Source organism: Falco biarmicus, chromosome 1 (genome assembly GCF_023638135.1).
Source record: "Falco biarmicus isolate bFalBia1 chromosome 1, bFalBia1.pri, whole genome shotgun sequence".
Lineage (NCBI taxonomy): Eukaryota > Metazoa > Chordata > Aves > Falconiformes > Falconidae > Falco > Falco biarmicus.
In genome coordinates, this window is record NC_079288.1 from 87517393 (window position 1) to 87540984 (window position 23592).

At 51.1% G+C, this 23592-nt stretch overlaps 2 protein-coding genes across 6 annotated transcripts in view; both read right to left on the reverse strand.

The window, feature by feature from the left end:
* ADAM33 (ADAM metallopeptidase domain 33) overlaps positions 1–13813 on the reverse strand; it is a 31952-nt gene extending 18139 nt beyond the window's left edge. Inside the window, exons 1-3 of one of the 2 annotated variants that reach the window (XR_008822740.1) lie at positions 13247–13813; positions 10069–10151; positions 3000–3076 (exon numbers count right to left, since the gene is read on the reverse strand). Coding sequence is in view for 1 of the 2 variants with exons in the window: in XM_056344581.1 (XP_056200556.1) it covers positions 3000–3076; positions 10069–10151; positions 13247–13373 (287 nt within the window). In the remaining variant the exon portion in view is untranslated. The remainder of the gene's footprint in view (positions 1–2999; positions 3077–10068; positions 10152–13246) is intronic. The other variant, XM_056344581.1, reaches the window with a different exon arrangement.
* Positions 13814–20389: 6576 nt separating this feature from the next.
* The window catches only part of ALMS1 (ALMS1 centrosome and basal body associated protein), a 76046-nt gene continuing 72843 nt past the window's right edge, over positions 20390–23592 (reverse strand). For all 4 annotated transcript variants that reach the window (XM_056344564.1, XM_056344569.1, XM_056344554.1 and 1 more), the window contains one exon: positions 20390–20861. In XM_056344564.1, coding sequence (XP_056200539.1) covers positions 20817–20861 — 45 coding nt within the window. In that variant the 3' untranslated portion in view covers positions 20390–20816. The remainder of the gene's footprint in view (positions 20862–23592) is intronic.

Consider the following 23592-nt stretch of genomic DNA (forward strand, 5'->3'; position numbering starts at 1 on the left):
AACCCCTCTTGGGACTCCCAAAGTCCCCAGGGGGAAGCATCCTGCTGGGAGAAGAAAGGGTCAACCCCATACTCAGGATCCAGGTGAGGACACTGGGATGTTTGGGGTCTCCGACACAGTCACCCCCTTTAGCCCTCGGCATGTCACTTCACCTCACTCACAGCACATCTAGGGTGACGCTCCCAACCCAACACCCCAGCAGCAAAGCAGGGGGTTCCCAAAAAAACTGAACTGATCGTGAGAAACCTCAGGCTGCTTTTAGCAAAGCCTGCACACCCCCCTGCCTTCACCCCATGTGCCTCAGCTTCCACCCAGCTGCCGCCGGTCTCCCACCGTGGCCGGTCCCAGGGCTGTCTGTGACACAGTCCCATCCCACGCTGACGAATTGCGTCCTGCCGTGGGGAAGAGCTAGAGCTGAGCTCACAGCCAGTGAGTGAATGGGGCTGGGGTTGCTGGGGAGCAGATGTGGGGGACTTAAACTGAAATGACCCCACGGATGGTGGAAGAGAAGAGAAGAGGATGGGGGTTTCCCACGCTGCCCAAATCTGCGCAACCTTGCCCAGATGCCAGGGTGATGGGCATCCCACTGTGAGCTTGCAGCCACTGTGGGGATGGCAGGTCCCCCACGGGCAGGGCAGCGTGCACGTAGGTGTCTCAGCCATCCAGAGAAAGACAAAGCAGGGCTGGGTTTGCCCCCGCTGACAGTTTGGCCCTCAATTCATGGGGTTTGGCTCTGTCCCAGAAGTTTTATTCTGCAGTAAGAAAATAAACCAAGCAGCCAGCCCCAGAATAGCCCTCCCGCCTCTTGGTTTCTATTTTGCAACTAGTTTGGTGCAAAAATGTCACTGTGGGCACGTTCCTGGCTTCCCAGTCTGCCTGTGAGTGGGTGCCTGGCACCAGTAACTCCAGTTACAGCAGAGGAAGGAGACAGGAGCTCAGCCCTGTTCCTGGAAAGGGACCAGCGGGCAGCCTGGCAAGCACAAGGTCCTATGCAGGATGAAGACAGGGATGGGGACAGGTCGGCTGAGGACAGTAGAGGAGCAAAAGCCTCCATGTCATGCCTGGGGAATTGGAGAACTGAGGAGGTTGAGCTAATCTCCCAACCGGGGACACAGCAAGTCCCATCCAGGGTCACAGCTAGTCCCAGAATGGCTCAGACCACTGGGATGTCCTCTCCAGGGCAGGCCAAGGACCAGGAGCCCTGGGGAAGGAAGAGCAAGGTGTCTTCTCCAGCACAAGAGGCCTTGTTGGAGAACACCACAAAGGATGGTTTTGGAGGCCAACCATGCCTCCCAGTACCAGAAGAAAAAATATTTGAGGTCTAGCATGGCCTTACTGACCCATGAGCTAGCAGGGCTACGGTAGCCCTGTCAGCTGGCACAAGACAGCAGTTTAGATGGCCTGGGCTGCACTGGTCTCCCCAGCAGACACCTCACTAGGCACAGACAGTCTTGGATGTCTTGGGTGCTGTGGAGCTTGGGAGCTATATGGACTGCCTTGGGTACCATGGATGGTCCTGGGTGCCACAGATGCTCTTGGATACCAGACATTATCTTGAGTGTCATATGGATGATCCTGAGTGCCATGGACTATCATGAGTACCAAGAACTGTCTTGGGTGTCATGGATGGTCCTATGTGCTATGGATGCTCTTTGGTGTCATGGAAAGTCCTGGGTGCCACCAAACAGTCCTGAGTGTCAGGGACAGTCCTGGGTGGCATGAATGATCCTGGATGCCATGGGATGGTCATGGGTGCTCAGCTCCCTTTTGCTGCCACCAAGCCCCTCACCTGTTTCACTGTGCCCTATCCAGAGCTCAGCATCCTGCAGCACCCCACGCTCCTCCAGTCCTGCTAGAGGCAGCACAGCCACCGGGGATGCTCTTTACTCCTCCTGGCCACACGCATCCCTTCAGCATTGCAAAGTGATACCAAGCCAGAGTCATGAGAAGACGTACAGACATCTCCAGGGCTGGTGCAGCAGCTAGGAACAAGGCTAAGCTCTGCACATGAGCTTTCAAGCCCCACTACCAACCCCTGCAGTGCCCACAGTCCTAAAACACAATGTGCATGGGAACCTCCCCAGTTCTCCTTGCACACACCAAGCAGCTCCCTGCTGCCTGGCAGGGCAGTTTGGGGGACACCGTCATGGCTGCTTTCATACCCAAACAGCAGCAGGAAGAGGGTTCTGCCAGGCACAAGCCTCCCACAGCTGCTGGCGAGAAGCAGAAGTAGAAGCAGAAGCCCGTCCTGCAGAGATCAGGTTTCTGACCTGCTCCACCATGGGGCTGCCTGGCACCAGGAGGGACCCAAACCCGCAAAGGGACAAGTGCCACAGCTCTTGGGAAGAGGGGCAAGGAGAGCAGGGCAGGAAGATGGAGATGATTGCTCTCCTTGCTCCAGCCCTGGCACAAGGAGATGGCAGGCTGGGTGAGTGTCACAGGGGACAGATGCTGCTGGCACCTGCATCCAAGCTGAATCAAAGAAGAAACCCAGAAAGAGTTGAGCAAGGCTGCATGGCGAGGTCATCAGGAACAGTGCCAGGCTGCCACAACCCCAAAACCAGTCCAGCAGAAGAGCAGCAGAGGTTTCCAAATCACTGCCAGCTGTTGGCATTGCCCACCACAAGATACCCCCAAAGACCTCACAGGATCAGCGCTACCAGCAGTGTGGCAGCCCGAGAGCCCCCTGTCCCGCTGACCCTCTGCCTGGCACATCTCCATCCCCTGCGCACCTCACACCACCCTCGCCCGTGCTGGGTCCTGCACCACAGCATCGAGCCAAGGCTGCTTCTTGCACAACATGGGTGTGGGCAGTGGGAAAAAGAGCATTTCAGCCCAAACTGCTGCATCAGCTGCAGCCGACAGGAAGCCACACCGGGCCATCCCTTCCCCTGCGGGCAGGAGAGTCAAGACAGGGCAGCCAGGATGCTGTTGCTCCAGGTGGGACCATGGACATCCAATGCCCCTTCCCCAGCCCCAGCCCCAGCCCCGACACTTACTGGTTCCTCTCCAGCACCAGGATGAGCTCTCTGCCCTCAGCCATGACGGCCACCTTTGCCCGGGCAGGTGCCAGCACCTATGGAGGAAGCAAAGAAGGGGCTGGGTTAGAAAAGACAGAGCCCAGGATGCTGCCAGCCAGGTGCCGGCCCATCCTGCTGCCTGCCTGTGTTACTATAGGACTTACTGCTTCCTTAGAAACACAGAGGACAGCGGGTGCAATAGATTTTGAGCGCTGTCCCTGTTTGGAAAGTAGGAGCTGCTTTGCCAGTTGCAAAATGCAACGGGAGCAGGGAGAGCATGCATGCCCCTGGGCAGGAGCGGGCATGAGTGGGGACACAAGGATCAGGATGTCCCCAAGCATCCCCAGACACTCTGCAGGGGACAACCCACACAGACACACACCGGCTCTCACCTCCCAGAAGCTCGGTCCCCTCGATTCAAGATGGTGACAGACCACAGGGCACACTGTGCTGTTCCCACCAGGCACCATCTCCTCTGCCCATCCCGGTCGCCAGCACCTTCCTCTGCTCCCCAGCTCAGGGTGCATCCCAGCCTCTCCTCCACGCTCCACCTACTCCATCCCCTGCCACAAGCCCGCAGAAGGGAAGAAATAAACCCTCCTGCTTGATTGCCTGGGAATTCCCAGTCTATCAGGGGGTAAAAGACGATTTGAGCTGAGATTCAGCCCACAAGAATGGGGGTGAGACAGCAAATCCCAACTCTGCTGGCAGCTTCCCCAAAGAAAGGCAGCAAGGGAGAACAGATGCGGGATATGGGATGGGGATTATCACCACAAGCATCCTGAGTGGGGTCTCTGCACGCTCCATCCCACCACAGCTCCATCCTACCGGAGTTTCTGAGCCAGGGAAAAGGGCTTCATCCCCTGCAGAGGCTACCTATGTGCACCCCTACAAGGTAAAGAAATATATAGCAACCACCCAGGCACCGGATATCTGCACTGTTAAAAATACCATGGGGCAGCAAAAGGAAATGATTGACTCAGCTTCCCCAGGATGCCGGTGGTTTTACTCACTCCTTCACTTTGGAGGGTGTTAAATGGGATCCCTATGCAGAGATTCACACCAGCATGGCTTGTCTGCATGTGACAGGATGGACTAGAGCCCAAAAGCACTGCCCTCCTCCCATGTCCCCACATCCCTTCCCTGGCTCCAGCGCTGGGGACACTAAAAGCATCGCCCTGTCTCTTGTTTATGGCCTGGCTGGCTCCGTCTCCCTCGCCTGGTCCCTCCCCATCCATGACAGATGCAGGGACCCTGGCGGGCTACCAGCCCTTGCCCCTACGCTTGGGATCCACTGCTGGGTCCCAGTACACTGGCCACGAGCTGGCAAGGTTTTCCCAGCTGTGGAGGGAAAGGGGAGAGGAAGGAGCCATCCCCACAAGGCTCTGGCTTTGGCTGCTCTTAGCATCACGGGGTTTTGCAGCCAATCACTAGGAATGCAGCGGGGCGGGGGTAAAGTTGGGTGATTCTCAGCTTGGGCTAAAACAGAGGTCAAATCCTGCTGTCCCCTCTTATCCCTATGGAGATGGCCAGCAAGGCTTTGCTCCTTATGCAACCCAGTCCCCACCCCATGCCCTGGGTACTGGGGAGATCAGGGGACCCCCAGCCTGGCAGCCCCAGGGCCACCCTCTCAGGGACCATCATGCTTGTAAAGGGCAGCATCATGGGACAAAGCGTTTTGGGGTGCAGGGCAGCTGGGTACCACCACTGCTGCACCCCAGGGCAGGGGGGGTGTGCTCCCAGGGTGGGTGTTCCTGCAGGTCCACCCCAAACAGAGCTCTAGCAATGGAGGCACCCCATTAAGCTGCTCAAATTGGCCAGGGGTGTGCTTCTGGCCCCAAGGAGACCCATGGGCCTGAGTCCTCATGGCCCCATTTCCCGAGGACAAGGAGGTGACAGTCACCCCAGCCTGCAGCAGCCTGAGGACATGGTGACGGAGTCGGGTCGGCTGAGCTCCCTCTCTGCCTCCAGCACTGTATTCCCAGCTCCAAAAAAGGAGACCAGACACAGTACTTAAAAAAAAAAAAAATAAATAATAACAGCAAAGCAAACTGAGCCCAAGGCCGTGCTGCTTCCCGGCGAGCCCCCTCAGTACGGCCACAGCCATGGCATGGCCATGGCCCCCCAGCTCCCAGCGAGGGGCCCTGTGCGATGTGGGGAGGAGAGAGCCAGGGCAGAGGGCTCCCCTCCTTCAGTGATGGTGGGAAATGGCTGTATTTTTAGAACATGATCTTATACAAACATCACTCCCTGGCCAAACATGGTCTGTACATTTTTCTTGCTGTTTCCCTTCTTTCCCCTTCTCACCCTCCCTTTTTTCAAGCCCGTTTCTCCCCATCTCTGATCTCCCTAACACCCACTCCCCGCAGCCCATCTCCTCCTCCTCCCCAAGTCCCTGCCGGCTCCTTCCCGGTTTTGAATTCCCCAGCAATTACTCCCTGCCTCGACTTAAGGGCCTTTACTGGCAAAATGCTCTTTCCCAGCTGCCGTCTTAAAGGGACACGTGTGTGTACAGGGTTATTCCAGCATTCACAGCTCCCCGTGCAAGCACTGTCCTGTCTCCCAGGCTGCCAAAGGCTGGGAAACAAACCGCTGCTAATGGGATCTGCGTCTGACCCCTGCGAGGTGATGCATCGCAAGCTCTCCCCTTCCCTGTGCCTCAGAGTTTCCCCTGAGAGCAAGTGAAGGGGCAGTGGGGAGCAGGGGACTGATCCTGGTTTCAGCTGGGATGGGCTGAAACCAGCTCAGCCCCTAGGAAAATAAATAGCAGTAAAAAGAAGGAGGAGGGAGCACCAGTTGTGCCAGGCAGGCAGGAGCCAAGTAACTCAACCCTAAGATCAGGAAAGGTTATTACATTAATTAAACACTGATAGTTTTGCCTTGAGCCTAATTGGCAGGCAGCTAGGTCCCCAGGAATTGCCTGTCAAGATGCTGTGCACCAGGAATGAGCAGGAATCAGCATCATCCTGGGCCCCAGCACCTTCCTAGGGTCCAGCACCTTCCTCCCCACCCAACCACCACCATATCCTTTCTCCAGCAGCCATGAAAAGGATGCACTGGTCCCTATCCCAGGCTGCAGGAACTGCCTTCTCTCAGCCCTGGCTGGATGTGGAGGTGGTGGCCCCTCTCCAGGACATCCCAGCAAAGCCAGTCCCACCAGGGGCTGGGCTGAGAGAGGCAAAGAGCAGCTGGGATGAATCTGCCCTGGCCGGGACCCAGCCTGCAAGCGGCCCAGAAGACCCACTGGGCTGAGCTCGAGTCTATTTTTCTTTTCCAATCTGCTGATCAGAAAAACCACAGCGATGTTTGCAGAGGAGCTGAGGCCAAGGGGTTTGCTTTGCTCTTTGAGCAGGAAAACGGTCTTTGTTTCCCCACAGCTCCTGGCTATTCTCCTCACCCAGACTCTCTCCTCTGCCCTTGCTGGAAAACTCCCCCTGCCCTGCAGGAGAGCGGCTCTCCCAGGAGTGGGTTCAGGGAGTGCTGAGCTCCTTGGGAAATCACTAGTCAAGCCAAAATCCAAAATCCACATTCAAATCACAGCCTGGCCATCTGCTTGGGCAGGTCCCATAAGCCCTGATTTCCTAACGAAGCACATCCAAGCCTGGACGTAACAAGGAAGATGGGGATCGGAGTTACCAGGAGATGCTCCATAGAGGATTTGGTGATGGGTTTCACAGCTGGAGTATCATGGCTGAGCCAGGTCCTCCCCAGGCAGCTGGATTAAAGCAGCAGAGTTGGGGTTTGAAGAGCATGGCTTGAGGACATTGCCTTGTCCTAAACACACCGGGATTGGGATCTGAGATCTCAGGGACAAGCTTCTCTCTCCAGCTGCTCACTGGAAAAGGATCCCGAGGACAGCCAGCTTGAGGGGGAGGGGTTGTCAGGGGAAGTAGGGCATCAGGCCCTGGAGGCAGAGGCAGGATTTTGGTTGTTTTAAATCAAACTTGGCTCAGGGACCACATCAGGGTTTGCTCAGTCCTGCCACACCTTGCAAAGGGAAAAAGGTTTTCCCTGCAGGAAACAGATTGTAGGAGTGCGTGTCCTTGGCACCTGCAGCCAGCCCCAAACCACAGGAGAGCCCCTCCTCCCTTCCTCCTCCAGAGCAGAGCTGTGACCCCCCATGTATGCGGTACTCCCCGGGGGGGACTCATGGGGGTATCACACCCCAACCATGACCAGAGGGGATGCTCCAAGCGTTGGTCAGTGAAGATGAAGCGGATGGCCATGTCCCAGCCCCAGGACAGGGAGACAGTGGCTGCTCCAGGGACCCAGTGGATGAGCCTGCGGTGTGAGAGGAATCGGTGGGTGGAAGGATGCTCCATCAGTGCCAAGGGTGTTCCCATGCTGGAATGAGGTGCCAGGAGAGACCCAGAGGGAGCTTGAGGGGCTCTTCTGCCTGGGTACCCCTCAGCCCTTGTGATTTATAGAATCACAGCATGGTTTGGGTTGGAAGGGACCTTAAAAGTCATCAAGTCCCACTCCCTGCCATGGGCAGGGACACCTTCCACTAGCCCAGGTTGCTCCAAGCCCCGTCCAGCCTGGCCTGGGACACTGCCAGGGATGGGGCATCCGCAGCTGCTCTGGGCAGCCTGTGCCAGCGCCTCGCCACCCTCACAGGGAAGAATGTCTTCCTTATGACCAATCTAAACCTACTCTCTTTCAGTTTAAGACCACTGCAGTGAGAAACTATGCTTGAGAAAAAGCAATTACAAAGGCAAAGAAATAAGGCAGGGAACACCACAGGCAGTAAGACAGGCTGGGCGTGTCCCCAGTGTGGGGACAGGGGACTCCTGTGCCTCAGGGCTGGGTGCCAGTGAGGTGCCAGGGCCAGGATTCTGGGTACAACCTCCATTTCCACCTCTGAAAAATGGCAAAAGCCCATGGTCAGCTCTGGCAGCCTTTGTGCCACATCCCGAGCTGGGGGGAAGGAGTGGGAGGAGGAGGATGCCGGCAGCAGCAGGGCAGGATCCCACCCCAAGCCAGCAGCAACAAGGGAGTTGTTTGCAATCAGGGTCCCCACGACCTCCTTCCCGGCCTCTCTGAAATTGCTTCCATGTGTGTCAGGAGCCGTCGAGCCCGCAGGGAGTTCAGCCCCAAACAATAGGAGAGTGGAGGGTGTAGAGTGGGGAGGCAGCGTCTGGCCCACCCAGTGCCACGCCAGCCCGCACACGACGGGACTGCAGGGCCACCACCACCATCCTCCTCCTCTTCCCACTGGTGTGACCTTGCTCCTCCGGGAGGAGGGAAAGGAGATACAGTGATGACCCTTGGGACTGTGGCACAGGCCACCCTGCAGCATCCCACCTGCTGTGCAAAGAAGCAGCCCCGAAGGAAGGGAGAAAGGAGCCTCGGGACCATCACCACACTTGAACCCACCACTTCACACACTCGGATGTTTTCCCCTTGCAGGCTCCTGCCCCAAAAGCCAGGCGTGCCCGGCCAAACAGAGCAGGCTGGCAGCAATCACGCAGCCATATTTATTTCCAGGATCTTTGCTGGAGGGCAGGAGGAGATGGGGTGTGGATGGGGCGGACTGAATTGATCCTAAAAATACACATGTCAGGAGTACCAGGACGAAAAGGGCTGGTTTGGGGTTCTTTCCACAAGTGGGGAGCCCGCTCGCCCCTACCCCATCCTTTGTCTGGTTCCCACCATCCTTCCCTCACAAAGCCTCCCTGCTCCCGGCTGCGACCACCCTCCCTCTCCCCTCCTTTCCCCAGCTCCAAGGAACAGCAGCCTCCTTGTTTCAGGCTGGCTGGAGCCAGCGGAGGCAGAGCACATGCCAGGAAACACTCTGAGACCTGCCCAGCCACCCTGGCCCCAGACTCTCCCGACAGCTCCCAAAACCCCCCACATGCCTGCGACTTGCACCCACCCAGCACAATTTCAGGCAGCGGGGTGTTAGCTAGAGTATAAATAAACCTCCCGCTTCCATGTGTTCCCTGTCCTGAGCGGCCTCCAACCTAAATATAGACCAACCCAGGGCTGCTAGAAAGGGAAGGGACATGTCTGCAGGGCGACCACAGCATCCCCAACACAATGGGCTATTTCAGCTACCGGAGAAGCACAATTCCCAGCAGGCAGCATGATGGGAGCAGCGCTCCTGATTCTCCCCGGGAAAAGGAATCGTCTAGCCCCTCAGGGCAGCCCAAAGCCCCTCTCTGCTTCACCGATGGGAAGCACAGCTGATTCTGCCTTTGGTATCTCCTGCCTGGAGCAAGGAGGTCTCACTTGGAGGCATCTCAGGTGGTTTCAAAGCTGTGTCCTCAGCCCCTGCTCCAGGGAGATGCCACCAGAGAAGGTCACTTCCCAGCACTCAGTCTTCTCAGCAGCAAGTCTCCTCAGCTCCAAAACACAAGTTTCCCAAAACATCCACATCAGTGCTCATTCTGCTGGGAAGCAATTTGATCTGCCTCGAAGGAGACCACAGCCCCCAGGACCCTCCCAGCTGCTGGGTACAAGGACCAGCTGCTACAACCGATGGGCAGCTGCAGAGCCAGTTGACCCCAGAGTCAGGCAAAGCACCAAACCCAGGCGAGGGTCACCACAAATATCTCATAAAGTGGATTTGGAGACAGTGGGGGTGGAAGGGAGGGTGCAACAGGCCGCAGAGCAGCCCTAGAAAGAGATGTCTTCTCTTCCCTGCAGGCTGTACCTAGCTTCTCCACAGTCTTCCCAGGGACATCGCTCTTAAATCCGGCAGCGCTTTGCCTCTTGTTAATACTGCTGGTCTGTCTACCCTGGCCAAACCATCAGTCTGATGAATTACCTCCACCTCCTTTCTCCAAACTGCCCAGCCCCTTTCCACTCTCCCTATAGCTCTTGGCCACCCCTCCTACTGCCCAGTAGTTAAGACAGCCTGTAATTAACTCACCGTTGCACCCTCTGCTTTCCCTGAACAGAGGACAGAGAAATGAGTCCTGAAAACCTGACATCCTGCTCACAGGTTCTGCAAACTCAACATCTCCATCCGAGTCCCACCACGAAGACCTCCAGGTAGAGGACCCAGCCACGCAGCACAGGGGAGATGAATGATCTCTGCCCTTACCTTTTCAGCCAGGCTGACAGCTCGTCTGGTACGGCCCCCAAGGAGCCAGTGCGGGGTGACCCACTCTCCATGGGATGGTGGTCCTGGGAAAAAGACGATCTGATGAGCGTGTGAACAGCCCTTGCAAACCCCTGAGAGCGGGAGCTACTTCACCACCACATCAAGAGAAAAATGTGGGAGACAGACCAGAGGACTCTGGTCAACATCCAGGGCCACCTCTTAGGTGTTTCGGGGGGACAGACATCACCAGGAAGCCAAAGCATCGCCCTCTCCCCAGGCCAGCACCCTCACTGCTGGCCCAGCCCTGCTGCTGGAAGCCTCCCAGGAGCATTGCTGCCCACCCAGGTCCCAAAATAGCAGTATGAATCCCCTGGAACCCACCCTGGAGAAGCAACTAGCATGTGTGGTACCACCCAGACCCTGCCCACATCCCGGCCATCACCAACCAGCCTGGTTAAACCCCACCGAGCACCCCAGCCCTGGGCAAGGGCAAGGCCTACCCAGGCAACAGCGCATCTTCCTGCCTGCTCCGTCACTCGTGAATCACACAAACAGCTTTCCTTTTTTTTTTTTTTTTTTTTTTTGGCTTTATGCTTTTACACTATTGATCATCGTCATTTATGGAATGGGGAAGTGTAGTTCGATCACCTAGAAATCAAACCACCATGTTTCCAGCCAGAGCTGGGCTCGAGCAGGGAGCAGAGGAGCTAAAATAGCTGCAGCACATTACGGGTTTCTCTGAGCCATCCCAGCTCCCCCGGGCAGAGCAGTACAAGCAATTCCTTGGCTCGATTAGAGACAGACAGACTTTCTAAGATATTTTTTTTTTTCCCTAAACTATGTGGCTGTATTTGATTGTAGCAGAGCGAGCAGCTACTGATGACTTAAGCCTGGACAACAACAGGAAAAAGAAGTAAAATCTGAAGATGCTGCAGCATGAGGATGAGGTCTAGAAAAATGTCAGAGGTTGGACCACCTTGCCAAGCCAAATGTTGTCAGCGAGAGCTCGGATCTAATAACCTTCCCCAGCAAAGGGCAAAGTTATTTACTAAGGGAGTGGAATAACGGGGCTTATGGCTTTATAATTTTATATGCTTGTTTTGGTTCCCTGTGCAACGATCTGGGGGGATTTGGCTTGAGGAAAGATGAAGTTATTGAAAAGAAAAAAAAAAAAAAAAGGAGTTATTTTTTGGGAATTGCAGATTGAGTGTTTAACATGATCGAGCTACCCAGCCCAGCCATGTCTGTCCAACGAGGCCCCAGGACACGCCTGGCACTATCGCACAGTGGCATTTAATCAGCTATCATTAAATATAGCATGTAATTAGATTCCAGGAATAACTGCAGATAAGGTGATGGCACGATCCCAGTTTCCATCTCCTCACTTCCCCTGAAGGCATTAGCAAGGCCCTCCAACCCCCCAGCCATATATAAACCTCATTTTCTGGTGGGGAAACTGAGGCACAGCTACCATGCAACTTGCATTCAGCCTCACAGGTCGAGCAGTTCCAGCGGGGTTTGCTGCCTTCCCATTACAGAGCAAGGGGAAACAAACAAATTTAAAAAAACCCAAAACCTATTTTTAATTTGCTGGCTGCCACAGAGGGAGAAGGGCAGCGAGACGCTGCGGTTCCCAGCTCACTGCAAAGCCCGTCTTTCTCCCACGCTGTCTGGGGAGTGAATGGGACACGAGGGGCAGCTGTCCTGCAGGGATTACGGGCTGGGCTTTGGGCCACACTGTAAAAACTTCTTGGTTATTAAGTTTCTTACTGTTTTGACTATAGAATCACAGAATCGTTTAGGTTGGAAAAGACCTTTAAGATCATCAAGTCCAACGATTAACCCAGCCCTGCCAAGGCCACCACTAAACCATGTCCCTAAGTGCCACAGCTACATATTTTTTTGAACACCTCCAGGGACAGTGACTCCACCGCCTCCCTGGGCAGCCTGTTCCAGTGCTTGACAACCCTTACAGCAAAAAAATTTTTCCTCATATCCATTCTAAACCTCCCCTGGTGCAACTTGAGGCCATTTCCTCTCATCCTAGCTATAAGCTTTTGCTGGGAATCAGAGAGACTCAGAGCATGAGATCGGACCTTAAAAATCTAAGTCAAATAAACCCCAAATGTAGTGCAGAGGGGGCTTCCCACCCACCCCCTTCTCTTTTATTTCCTGGAAGGCACGCTCATTCTCAGCCCTCTCTGGGAATGCTGAGTTGCAAACAGCCTTGCTTTGGCATTTGGGTTGTTTGCGCCACTGCAGCCGGACAGCCTGGTGTTTGGGGGATGCCCGAGCCCCACGATGAGCCCTGTAGCACCCAGACTTCAGCCGAACTGGCAGCTTTCCCGTCTGCTCTTCCTCTCCTCTTTATCCAAACAGAGGTTTCTGGCTCCCACCACCCTCCACATCCCTCTCCCAGCTGCACGGCTTGCATGGACTCTCTTGGACTTTGTGAAAAACTTATTTTCAGGAGCAGCAGAGAACCCAGCAATGCTCAAAAATCAAAAAATAATACTAAGATTTGTGCTTTGCATGGAGAAGCATCAGCCCCAGCTTCTTGGTGGGGTCATGGAAGGAATTAGGGATGGAGAAGAGAGGCTACAGGAGGCTGAATCCAGCCTGGCAACCCCCCTCGTCCTCCAGTTTGAGAAGCAATAGGAACCTCTAGGGAAAATAAGCTATTTCCTCAACGACAGAAAAAGCCAAGTTTCACCCCAAAACATGCATCAGCAGCACCAGCTGCTGCCAGTTCCCTTTCAGGGTGCCACTGCCCAGAGCGGGGATGGTGGTGGGGACCCCAGGGAGGTGCAGGATGGGCAGACAAGGGGGGTCCCTGCTGTTCGGGGTGCTGGGGAGTGAGGAGCTGCATCCAGCCCCTCTCTCAGGGGGCGGGGGGGCTGGCTGGTCCCAGCCCTCCCATCCCAACCAGACCATATAGAGTCATAGCGCAGAGCCCAGCCACCCTGTCCCGGGCAGCGCTGGGATGGGGCTCGGGGGACCAGCCGAGAGGGGGGATTTGGGGGGCACACCCCCAGCAGGGCAATAGGGCCGAAGGGAGGAAGTGCTGCCCACTGCTTCCCCCCCCCCCCCCACTCCCCCAAGACCTACATCTTCCCCGGCAAACCCCGCTGTACCCCCCACCCCTCACCGCGGGTGCCCCTTGCCCCCACCCCCTTACCTCCGGGTCCAGAAGCATCCCCCCGCGCCGGGAGCAGCAGCAACAACCCCAGCAACAAAACACGGCTCCCCCCAAAACCAGCCAAGCCCCGGCGGGTGCAGCGCTTGCGGGGGGCCCGCCCGGCCATGCCGGCACTCCCCGGGGCTGTCACCACCTCTGCTCGCCGCCACCAGCCCTGCCTTCCTCTCTTATGCGCTCGGGTCCCCTCCCCTCCGGCCGGCTGCCCCCCGCCAGCCCCATGCACCCGGCACGGCGGCCCCGCTCGCCGGCGGCCGGAGCCCCGGTTCCCCGGGTCCCGGGCTGGGCGGTGGGAGGGAGGGGGGAGGTATTGTTCGCCTTTATTTATTGCTGTGTTTCTTGGCCCAGCCGGGCTGCTTTAATGAAAACCAGACCGGCGGTGAAGGCTGCTCCCAGGCTCCCCCCGCCGGGGCATCCCGCCGCAGCCGGGCCGGCAGCCGCCCTCCCCCGGGCTCCCCGCCGCAGCTTCACCCCCCGGCTCCGGGGGGAGATGTGAGGGGGTACAAGCAGGCTGCCTGCACACGAAAAAGGGGGGAGAAAAAGAAATTAAAGAAGCCCATGCAGCCCACCGGGGCAAGACAGAGCGGAGACACTTCTATGACCACCCCCCTACTCTCCACAGTTACTATTATTACTATGAAATATATTTTTCTTACAGACGGGTGCCAGCACCCAGCCCGATCAAACCAGCTCACCACCCCGCCCAGTGAGCGCTGGGGATGAGGTGCTGCTCCCCTTCGTTCCTGCACACACACACACAAACACCCCCCCATCTTCTCTGCTCCAGTCTTTTGGGGTTAGGGCAAGGACTTATTAAAGTCCCAATAACAACACTGATTAATGCTAGTAATTAAAGCTTTGCAAAGGATTTTACACTAAAAAGAGGGATAAGCTGCATGCAACACAGCCTCACCCAAAGTGCTCGAGGGAGCTCTGGGCACGCCTGCCCAAGGTGACATTTTGGGAACGGAAGGGACAGGGGACTTTTCTGGGGTTTCACAGCACAAAGGGCAAACCTAAATAGCAGAGCTCCAGCAGCAGCACAGTCAGAGCCCTCCTGGCACTCTGACACATGTGGAGGTCCTGTTAACAGGGCCCTCGGATGCAACCAGCAGATGCAAACATCTGGACAGTGTTAGTGAGTCTTCCCCAGCTCAGCAGCACCTTCAAGCCCCCGTTAGCCTCAGGTGCAGCATTTCTCAGGTGGGCTTAATGCCATTTAGCAACACCTCGCTCCCACCACAAGCTCTGCCAAGCATCTTCTGCCCTTTCTGGGCCAAGCTCTGCAGAGCACCAGGAAGGATTCCCCTAAGCTTGAAGACAGCCTCCTGCTAAACCTCACCATGGAGGGGCTGTGCGGATCCCACCACTTCCACAAGAGGACAAATGCTGCAAAAAATAAAGTCACTGCAAAAAATAATGCCACTCCAAAGAATAAACCTGCGGAAACGTGGTGAGAAACAGAGGGCATGGCCATCCCTTCTCAGATCCCGGCAGCTTGGTGCAAGTTCAGCAGAGCAGCTGTAAATCAGCAGCCTGGCACACAACTAGGAGAGATTCAAAGGCATGACAGGGCTTTCAGCCACCAGGGAACCATCATCAGCAAGGTCCAGAGGGACGAGGCTGTGCAGAGCTGCAGAGTGCTGCAAACGTCCTTCCAAGAAAGGGCAGCTGGTGGCCAGAACTGCTGCAGAGGGGTGAGCCAGGGGCTGGGATGGAGTAGGAACCGTAAGCCAGAGGAAACCCTGTGCAGACAACAAGCTCCAGTCTTCCCCCAGCAGCCTGTCACCACAACATAGCTTCACTGTTAGGTTACATGATATTTTTTCTCATTCCTCCACTTTCTCAACTACAGAAAGCAGCGCAGCCTCAGGGCTAGGTGAAGGCAGAAGTCTTTCTGCTTCCCACTGGCACAGGGAACCTGAGCATGCCCATCAGCTGTGGAGAAGTATGTGGCCCTACACAGGGCTGAGGGTGGCAACGGCTGGTGGTTATCCAGAGAAGCTTATAAAAGGCCTTTTTGTGCAAAGGAACAGGCGTTCTTCCCCCTGCTTACAGCCTTAATCACTTGATACATCTGCTGACAAAAGCCTACAGAAGCTGTGGCACCCGACCATGGTCTGCAGCTGGGTCACAAAGCCTGGCAGCTGAGCCCGAGGTCGGGGATTTCTGCGTCCCAGAGTAAGCCAAGAGTAGCACATGTGAAGCAGGGGCAGGGGGACCACTCACAACTGTGGAATTCAAGACAAGGAGAGCCTCTTGTTATCCATTTTCAGGGTGCTCCTGTCCTCCCAGGCACTCACTGAAGGAGGCAACTAGCACAGAGTACACAAGCATAGGGGGTGTGCTCAGGAAGATCCTGGGCACCCACACTTTTGGTCTTCCACCACTGCTTCATCCTCAGAAACGGCATCCCTCGTAGCCAGTTACAGGTCCTTCTGCAAAGGACAAGGACAGCTGTAACATAGTAAAACAGCTCTACGCCATTCATAAAAACTTGTGCCTGACAGACCTAAAAATAGTGTCTCCTTAGACCAAAATTCATATAATCTCCTATTAAAATAACTATTCAATCTGCACACAGTGCCACAGGAACTCAACTCCTCATGCACTGGCATTCAGGAGGCCGCAGTGCACGCCTGGCATGCTAGCTCCTCCAGATCCAACTGGAGAGTCTCAGAGCCACAGAATCACAGCATGGCCTGGGTGGGAAGGCACCTCTGGAGATCATTCAGTCCAACCCACTGCTACAGCAGGTTCTCCTAGAGCACGTTGCATAGAATAATGTCCAGGCAGGTTTTGAATGTCTCCAGAGAACACCCAGAGGTATTTTTGAGTATCTCCAGTCCAAGAGACTTACCCTTCTCTGGAGGAATGTCAGGGCTGGCTACTCACCAGATGAGTCAAGGAGATTGGGCAGAGACCAGCAGCACGTCCCCTACGGCAGAGTGATTCATGGGATGTACCGAACAGAAATTCAGCAGAGGAGCCAACACAACTTTAGACAAATGAGCTGGAGTCTCTCCTCTCTTTTGCATCATGAAAACAAGTTTGAAGTAGCTTCCGATAAAGCTAGAAAGCGACAGGGCTGCAGCACACGGGTACATGAATATAATTAGATTGTATTTAAAAAAGAAAACACCTCCCCTCTCAAGACCTCCTACAACTGTCCTCACCACCGTGGAATTTGAGCGCCTTCCAGAAGTGTATTAATCAACATGGCTTTCATTTGTCATGCAGAGGTCATTCACCCTCCCGCAGGGTCTAATTTGGCCCAGAGCATTCAGTTTATCTGCTGATGTAGGGAGAAAAATATTAATAAAAGTTTGACTTTCAAACCTTGCTTGTGTGAAAGAATCGTGTCTTTTCCATTTTCAGCAGTTCAGCTGAATTCCCTCCCCAAGCCTGCGACAAGCATGTCCAATGACTTCATGTTACACTTTCAAGCTTTACAGAAGTACAGCTGCCCAGCTGGCTAACTAATAAATGCAAAATAAAGGAAGAAATATATTAAGATCTTCCTCACTGGATTAAAGCTTGATCTGGACTAATGAACAGCCAGCCAGGAAGCAATTCCTTCATTAGGAAAAGTGAATTATAAACCAGGATGCTCTCACGGATAAGCGGAAGCCATTAGCTTACCTGCTTTCACATGAGGCAAATCTCTTTCTTCAAAGTCATTAAGTTGTGCTCTCCTACAAGCACGACCACTAACAAATTCCCCACCGGCAGAGGCAGATGGCAGAAGTCCTTCTGGGAAGCAGTACTGCAGGAGTCAGCCACTCTGAACCAGGCCATGTCTAGACAGATTTACAGTAACACAACCATGTTCTGTGGGGAACTTCCTTTTGCCAAGGAAGTTGCGCACTTCAACTATATTTTCACATCATCCTTGCAATTGGTTTCCATGGAGATCTTTCCAGGTACCAGCAATGAGAGAACGTGTTCCAAACAACATCCACTCAAGCCCCATCACTGCCTGATGTGGCAGGCCTCTGACTTGACGATGGTTCTCCATAGAAAGGACTCTGAAAACATTCACCAAGAACCAGAGGACTTCCCATGTTGTTATAAGTAGTCCATCAGGATGGAATTTACAGCACAGAAAGTTGAACTAGTGGAAATAGTTGTGAAAGAGGAGACAGAAGGTACTTCTGAAGAGCAAACAAGCCTCTTATTTTAAAATAAGGAACCTTTCAAAGCGTAAAGTGGTTTTTTACGCCCCTTTTCTCTGCAGTTTCCTTACCTCATCACCTCACTCACATATCCATCATGCTTCCCACCTCTGGTTCAGTTTGTAGACATCACATTTACAGGCCATCAAAAGCCAAAGACCAGTCATTTTATTTACTTGATGAACAAGGTACAAATGACCAACAATCAAAGCCGCTTTAAGTTTCCAGAGACAACTCAACAGTCAAAGTGCTGCCCTTTCCCCATTTTTGAGAGGGCAGCTACAACAGGTGGCCTTTTGGTGAGACTCAAACATCCATTTTGTATCTACAGAATAATCATTGTGAGGGGTGGGCACAGCAAATGCTGATCAAAGAACATTTCTGATTTACTGAAAACAGAAGCCTGCAGCGTTCAAAAAAACCATTTCTGCCCTCTTTAAGTTTCCCAAGATTTGCAGAACTTACCCTGAAAGTCTTTGTGTAGCAGTAAATTAAGAAGAGATGACTCCACTCTGGAATCAACACAAGACAAGCATAATTTCCTGAGTTTTTGGAAAGAAATTTTGTGTGTTTGAACCAGTGACTCCAAATGTCAACAGACTCCTTCCATAGAACTATAAACACTGGACGCATTTTCACCCAGCACAAGCTTTATCTGACCTGACGACAACAAGGAATGGTAGTGGAATGGGTGTAAGTCAGCTTCACTAGCATCCCTCATGAAGAAATACAGAGAAGGATGGATGATAACACGATTAAAGAGTACAGGGCTGAGGAGGAGACCTGCCTCCTTTAAATCTGCCTATGTGTGACCTAATTTTCAGAAGTTCTAAGAAACTGCAGCTCCTGATTCCATCTGGAATTGCAGATGCTCACTCCTCTGGGGAGAAATGTCAAACAATCTCATACTGTTCCTCTACAAAACTTTCTTTTTCCTCTGCTGTGTGTGTGCAAAGCAAAGAGAATATTTGCTTTACAGTATTTCAGAAAGCAGAGTGTAAACTCTTTGTGCAGCCCAAGATGCATAAATCATCCAAGCACAATCTTCAGATCACACATTGTGATATACTAAAGCACGCCTGAACAGAAACATTTTAACAGAAGCAAACACACTTCCCCCCCCTAGCAAAGGAAAACCACTAAGTTATTATTACTAAATGAGGAATTACAGCCACTTGTCACTACAGCTCTCAAGCTGCAACTCTAACTCAGAGAATGACAACAATTGTTAGGTAATTTTGATAGTTAGTGAACATTTTTAAGCAAGGTAACACGTTAAAAAATTTGCAACAGCTCTTTGTTTTGAAAGGTTTTATAACTTATAGTTCTCTACTTAGCTGAGGATGGGTACTCCGACCAGTTGAAATGGACTGCCTCCACCTCTCCTCGGTTTGCAATGCGCTTGTTTATTGGCCTCTATGCTTTTGCTAGGGAGCAACACACTGGCACACTATGGACACAAATAAAAAAAAGCCATCAGCTGTGTTATCTGACTGTAAGAAGACTTAGAAGCATCCCCTGAGGCACCAGCAGGGCCCTTAACCTCTCTTCTTTTTTCATTAGTTGAAAGCTTAAAAGCATATTTAAGAAGCTAACTGGCTTTAAATGAGCACTCAGTGAGGCAAGATGCATGTCTCCATGACTCCAACACAACTGAATTTCTTGTCGCAAGGAACAAACCTATTCATATGTATATCAGAGTCGCATGAGAAATCTCAGCACCAGCAAGTTTCAGCACCTTCTTCAGCAGCCTACAAAGCTGCTTTCTAGCCCCAGAACAGCGCTTCAAAAGGCAAAGCAACTTGCATCCAAACTGATCCCACGGACAAGACACTGAAAGGAGCAAATAGGCAAAAACAAGTTTTGAAAAGTGAAAAGGTCTAAAGAGATAAGCCATTTTCTGAGCTGATTTATCACAGCCAGGTGGTACTGTACTAAGCTGTACTTCTAATTTCAGATTTCTGAGACCAGACCAGACATGGCCTTTCAACATATTAGATCATGGGTTTGTGGTGGTTGGGTTTTTTGCATGCTCCAAATAAAATAAAAAAAAAAAATCTTTACACCCAGATATATTCTCACACTTGACTCTGGGGTAGGATATAACAGCTGCTTTAAAAGCACATGGTACCACCAGCACAGGACACAGCTTGAAAAATACTATGCCAAATCTCTGCTGAGGGTAATTTAGTGCAGTTCTGCTGACCTTCAAAGAAATCACATCGTTTCCCATCATTTGAAGATTTGATTCGTTACATCCCAATGTGAACTCCAGGGGTAACCGGCAGAGCTGGACTGTAGCCACAGCTGGATGGCTGAGCCAAGGGGTAAAACGAGAAGCACTTCGAAATTCTTAGTGAACATGAGAGGTCAAAATCTCTGAGTTGTGCCTCACCCTCCACAGCACTGTGCGCACTGTTACAGCTGTTCATTGAACTAAATTGCTATGAACATTTCAAGTACAGAAGATAAGGAAACCACTGTTCACACCCACTTAGTCTTCCCTCAGATGTCTCTTCCTGTTTGTACACCAAATGAACTCTACTTTGATAAACATATGAAGCTGAAACTTCAGGCTTCTATCACCAAGAACCACAACCTTTACATATCACCTTTTCTCACTGTGCTGTTAGTTAGGTGTACAACCACATATCCTGTCAGAATGCAACTATCTAAATGAAGTGAAGGGATCTCTTCCAGGCAAGACTTAAAAATTTCCAAACAGCATAAAAATTTCTCTGATTAGACTCTCCTGGCTCATACAGAAACCCAGCAAACTAAGCAAAAGATCAGTGAATCACAACTCCTCTACTCTTTCAGTTTAAAGGGCCACTACAGTTACCTTGTAACTTAAGGTCTGTGTTGGGTAAAGAAAGAGGTGATTACAGCCCCCTGTTTTTAGATGTTGCCCATACCCACAGGGACGATACATTCATGATTGCTGCAATAGTTACCACAAACTGATCCAATGTTATTTATTCAAGGATTTTTTTGCAGTACAAAACATTACAAGTCAGTTATCTACATTGAGATAGGAAATAAAAAAATAAATCATTGTTAAAACCGATTTAAAATAAATATATAAAATTGCTATTCCAATCAGGTAGTTATATTATGAGCCAAGTACTCCCAAACTATGTTTATTTTGGAAGTGCATAAAACCACTACAAAAAACACGCATTTATTTAAAAACCTGTCATTCGTATCATCATTGACTCTTAAATGCAGCAAGATTATACTAGCACAACAACAGAACTGAATACCACAAAACAGACACTGCCCAAGTATTCACTGCATTATCTTTTCCACGTTACAATCTCCTTTATGCTGCAAGTTTACTAAGCATAATACACATTAATTTGAACAGGAGATCTTTATCAGTTCCAAGGCACCTTCCTCCCTAAGACACGGTTGGTGATTTTCTGAAAGATAAAAACAAAGTGAGAGAAATGAGTGTTATTCCTCTAAAAATTAAAAACTCTAAGCATAAAGATAGTGCTAATAAGTTCTCGGAACAGAGTATCAAGGGGTGAAACTAGGAAGTGCTTATTTTACACCTTTTAGGACAGCTAAAGCAGTCTAACTGTTTCCCACTCATTGGTATGAAGAACACCAGGACATTCCTGTGCTGGCTGCAGTGGGAATGGTCAGAAAGAGGTCTAAAGAGTCAGAATACATCCTGACATTAGCTGATAGACTATTTCCCTAAGTAACCGTGATGCATGTCCCTCCCTTCATCCTCTGAACATGAGCTTCTGGGAGTCATGTATTCCCTAGTTTGTGATACATTTATGAAACCACACAGGAAAACTGGAAGAGTTACAGAGAACAGTAACAAGCACAGTGGAAGATACAGGAAGTGTCTTCTACAATAAACTGAATAAATTAGGACTCTTCACTACAGTGGGAGGGATGCGCCATGACTGAAGAGGAAGAGATGAAAAGTCTATACAATCCTAAGCAGCCTGACGAGGTTACAAGGTAAAGTTATTTGCAGACTCTTACAAAAATAGTCTGTGAAGGCATTGTATAAAACAACTGGCAACAGATTTTAAAGTGAAACAAAAAAAACCACCAAATACTTTGTGTGAACAGTCACAGTCTTGTACAGTTAAACTGTGAAACTGCCCTGCTGTGTGGCAAACATCAGACATCTACATTTCACAAAGCAAGTGGGCAAATTCATGAGAGGAAAAAAAACAAACCTAAAACCCAAACCACCGATCCAAAGATGGACACAAAACCCCATGGACACAAATCACACCAGACTGTTAGAGAGCATCTTTGAGAAGGACTGTTAACGCTGGCTCTATTACGATATTCTTCCCCAGGCACCTGCTAATGTGACCCGTTCTCATGGCAATGGGCAATCCAGAAAATGAAACACCACATCATTCTGCTAGCTCAGCCAGCAGATCACTGATGTTTTGAAGCACAGAATACATATTACGTGGCTTCAGAGAAGTGCAGAATAAAGTAAGAGCTTTGGGTAACTCGTGTATTACTAACAGCAGTGGGAATGATACAGCCTTCACCTGAAGAGACCTTTTGCATCACAGATGAATGCAGCACACAGCTCAGCTCTTTATACACACACAGAGTATGCAGTATATGTGTATAAAGTATATACACATACTATATATAGTGTATATACCAATACAGAATATACCCTGCTTACACACATACATATAAAAAGCAGCAAAGCTGTTGACATGAATCTCAGTGTGAAATCTGTCCACAGTACTTCATGAAGCCTCAGACGGTCTCAAAACACCTCACCACAAAACCGCTGATGAGTCCTCACAGCTCACAAGCGCTTTTGCAATCCAACAAGCAAACCCAACCAGCAATTAGATGCTATCTTGCCTCTTTGCTCCATTCCAGGAAGCGAATACAGAACAAAAAACCCTAACACGTTGCTGACTGGAGAGAAAATGTAACCAAGGGGATGAAAAACAAACATTAAAAAAAATTTACTGTAAAGCAGCAAGCAAAGTGCAATTCAGTTTCACACATCTAGAAGCATGTGCTTTGTCCTTTGGGGTAGTGACATCTTGTGGCCCCTATCCTGCATAGGCCCTAAAGTACATGTCCCATCCATAAATGAAATAGCGTTTAGTCTTCCTGAATGGTAATATCTTTTTCTTTTTTTAAGGGATAGAGGAAAATGTATAAATTAATAACTCTGCTATGCCCTTTATGGAGGTTTCTCCCATGCTCCCTATTTACAAAAATTACAAACTCACTACATCTAATGGAAAAGCCTCAGTAACAGAACAATTTTGCATCCGATAACCCATAAAACTCATTTTCACTTAATTTGGGCTGAAAGAGTTCTGACTTATGCTGCCAGTGGATCAGAAATCTGTCTTGACTCTACAGTTTTCAAAATTAAAGGGCATGTACCATGCCTTATCAGACTAGTACAATTTTATGCTCTATTTGAAATTAAAAGTAGAAAAGCAAAGGGATAATGGGACAGAACATCAGCCCAGACCCATGTGCATCCTATGATAAAAATAACTTTGCTATCTTATTAAAGATAGGCATTTGACAATTCGAAAAATTAAGAATGCCTGCGCAACCCCTCAGCTGCTTTCTAGCACAGGAATTTTGATACATTTCCAGTTCTATATGAGCCCATATTGTTTCCCCCTGAGGGCCTCATCCTCACTCAGTGCTAACAAAACCGTTATTTCATTCTCTCTTCACCTCCCACTGCGCTGCCCCACACTGCCACTGTAGCACATATATACCTTAAAACAAGCACTGACAGCCCTTACTTCTCAGGTGTCCTGCATGAATATTTTCACTTGTACTTCACAAAAGGTAAGCAAATTTTGTTCATATGTATTTACTAATTTGGGGGCTTATTTTGAGCCAAATAAACTTAGTTGCATCTCATCCCTCAACCTGGACACTAAGGTCATTACTCTTGATTCCCTACAGCTAATGACAGACACACTGCCTCCAGAGCACAGTAGTAGTAGCTGTTGTTGCTCACGCTGCAAACACTGGAAACTTGTTTTCTTCTCACAATACATTTCTAAAAAGCCGTCCTTTTTTCTTCTAAAGCATCAACCCATAAATTACATCAATATGAAGTTATATCTGACATACCTTTAAATCTTGGTGCGAGGGTACTGCAGCAAA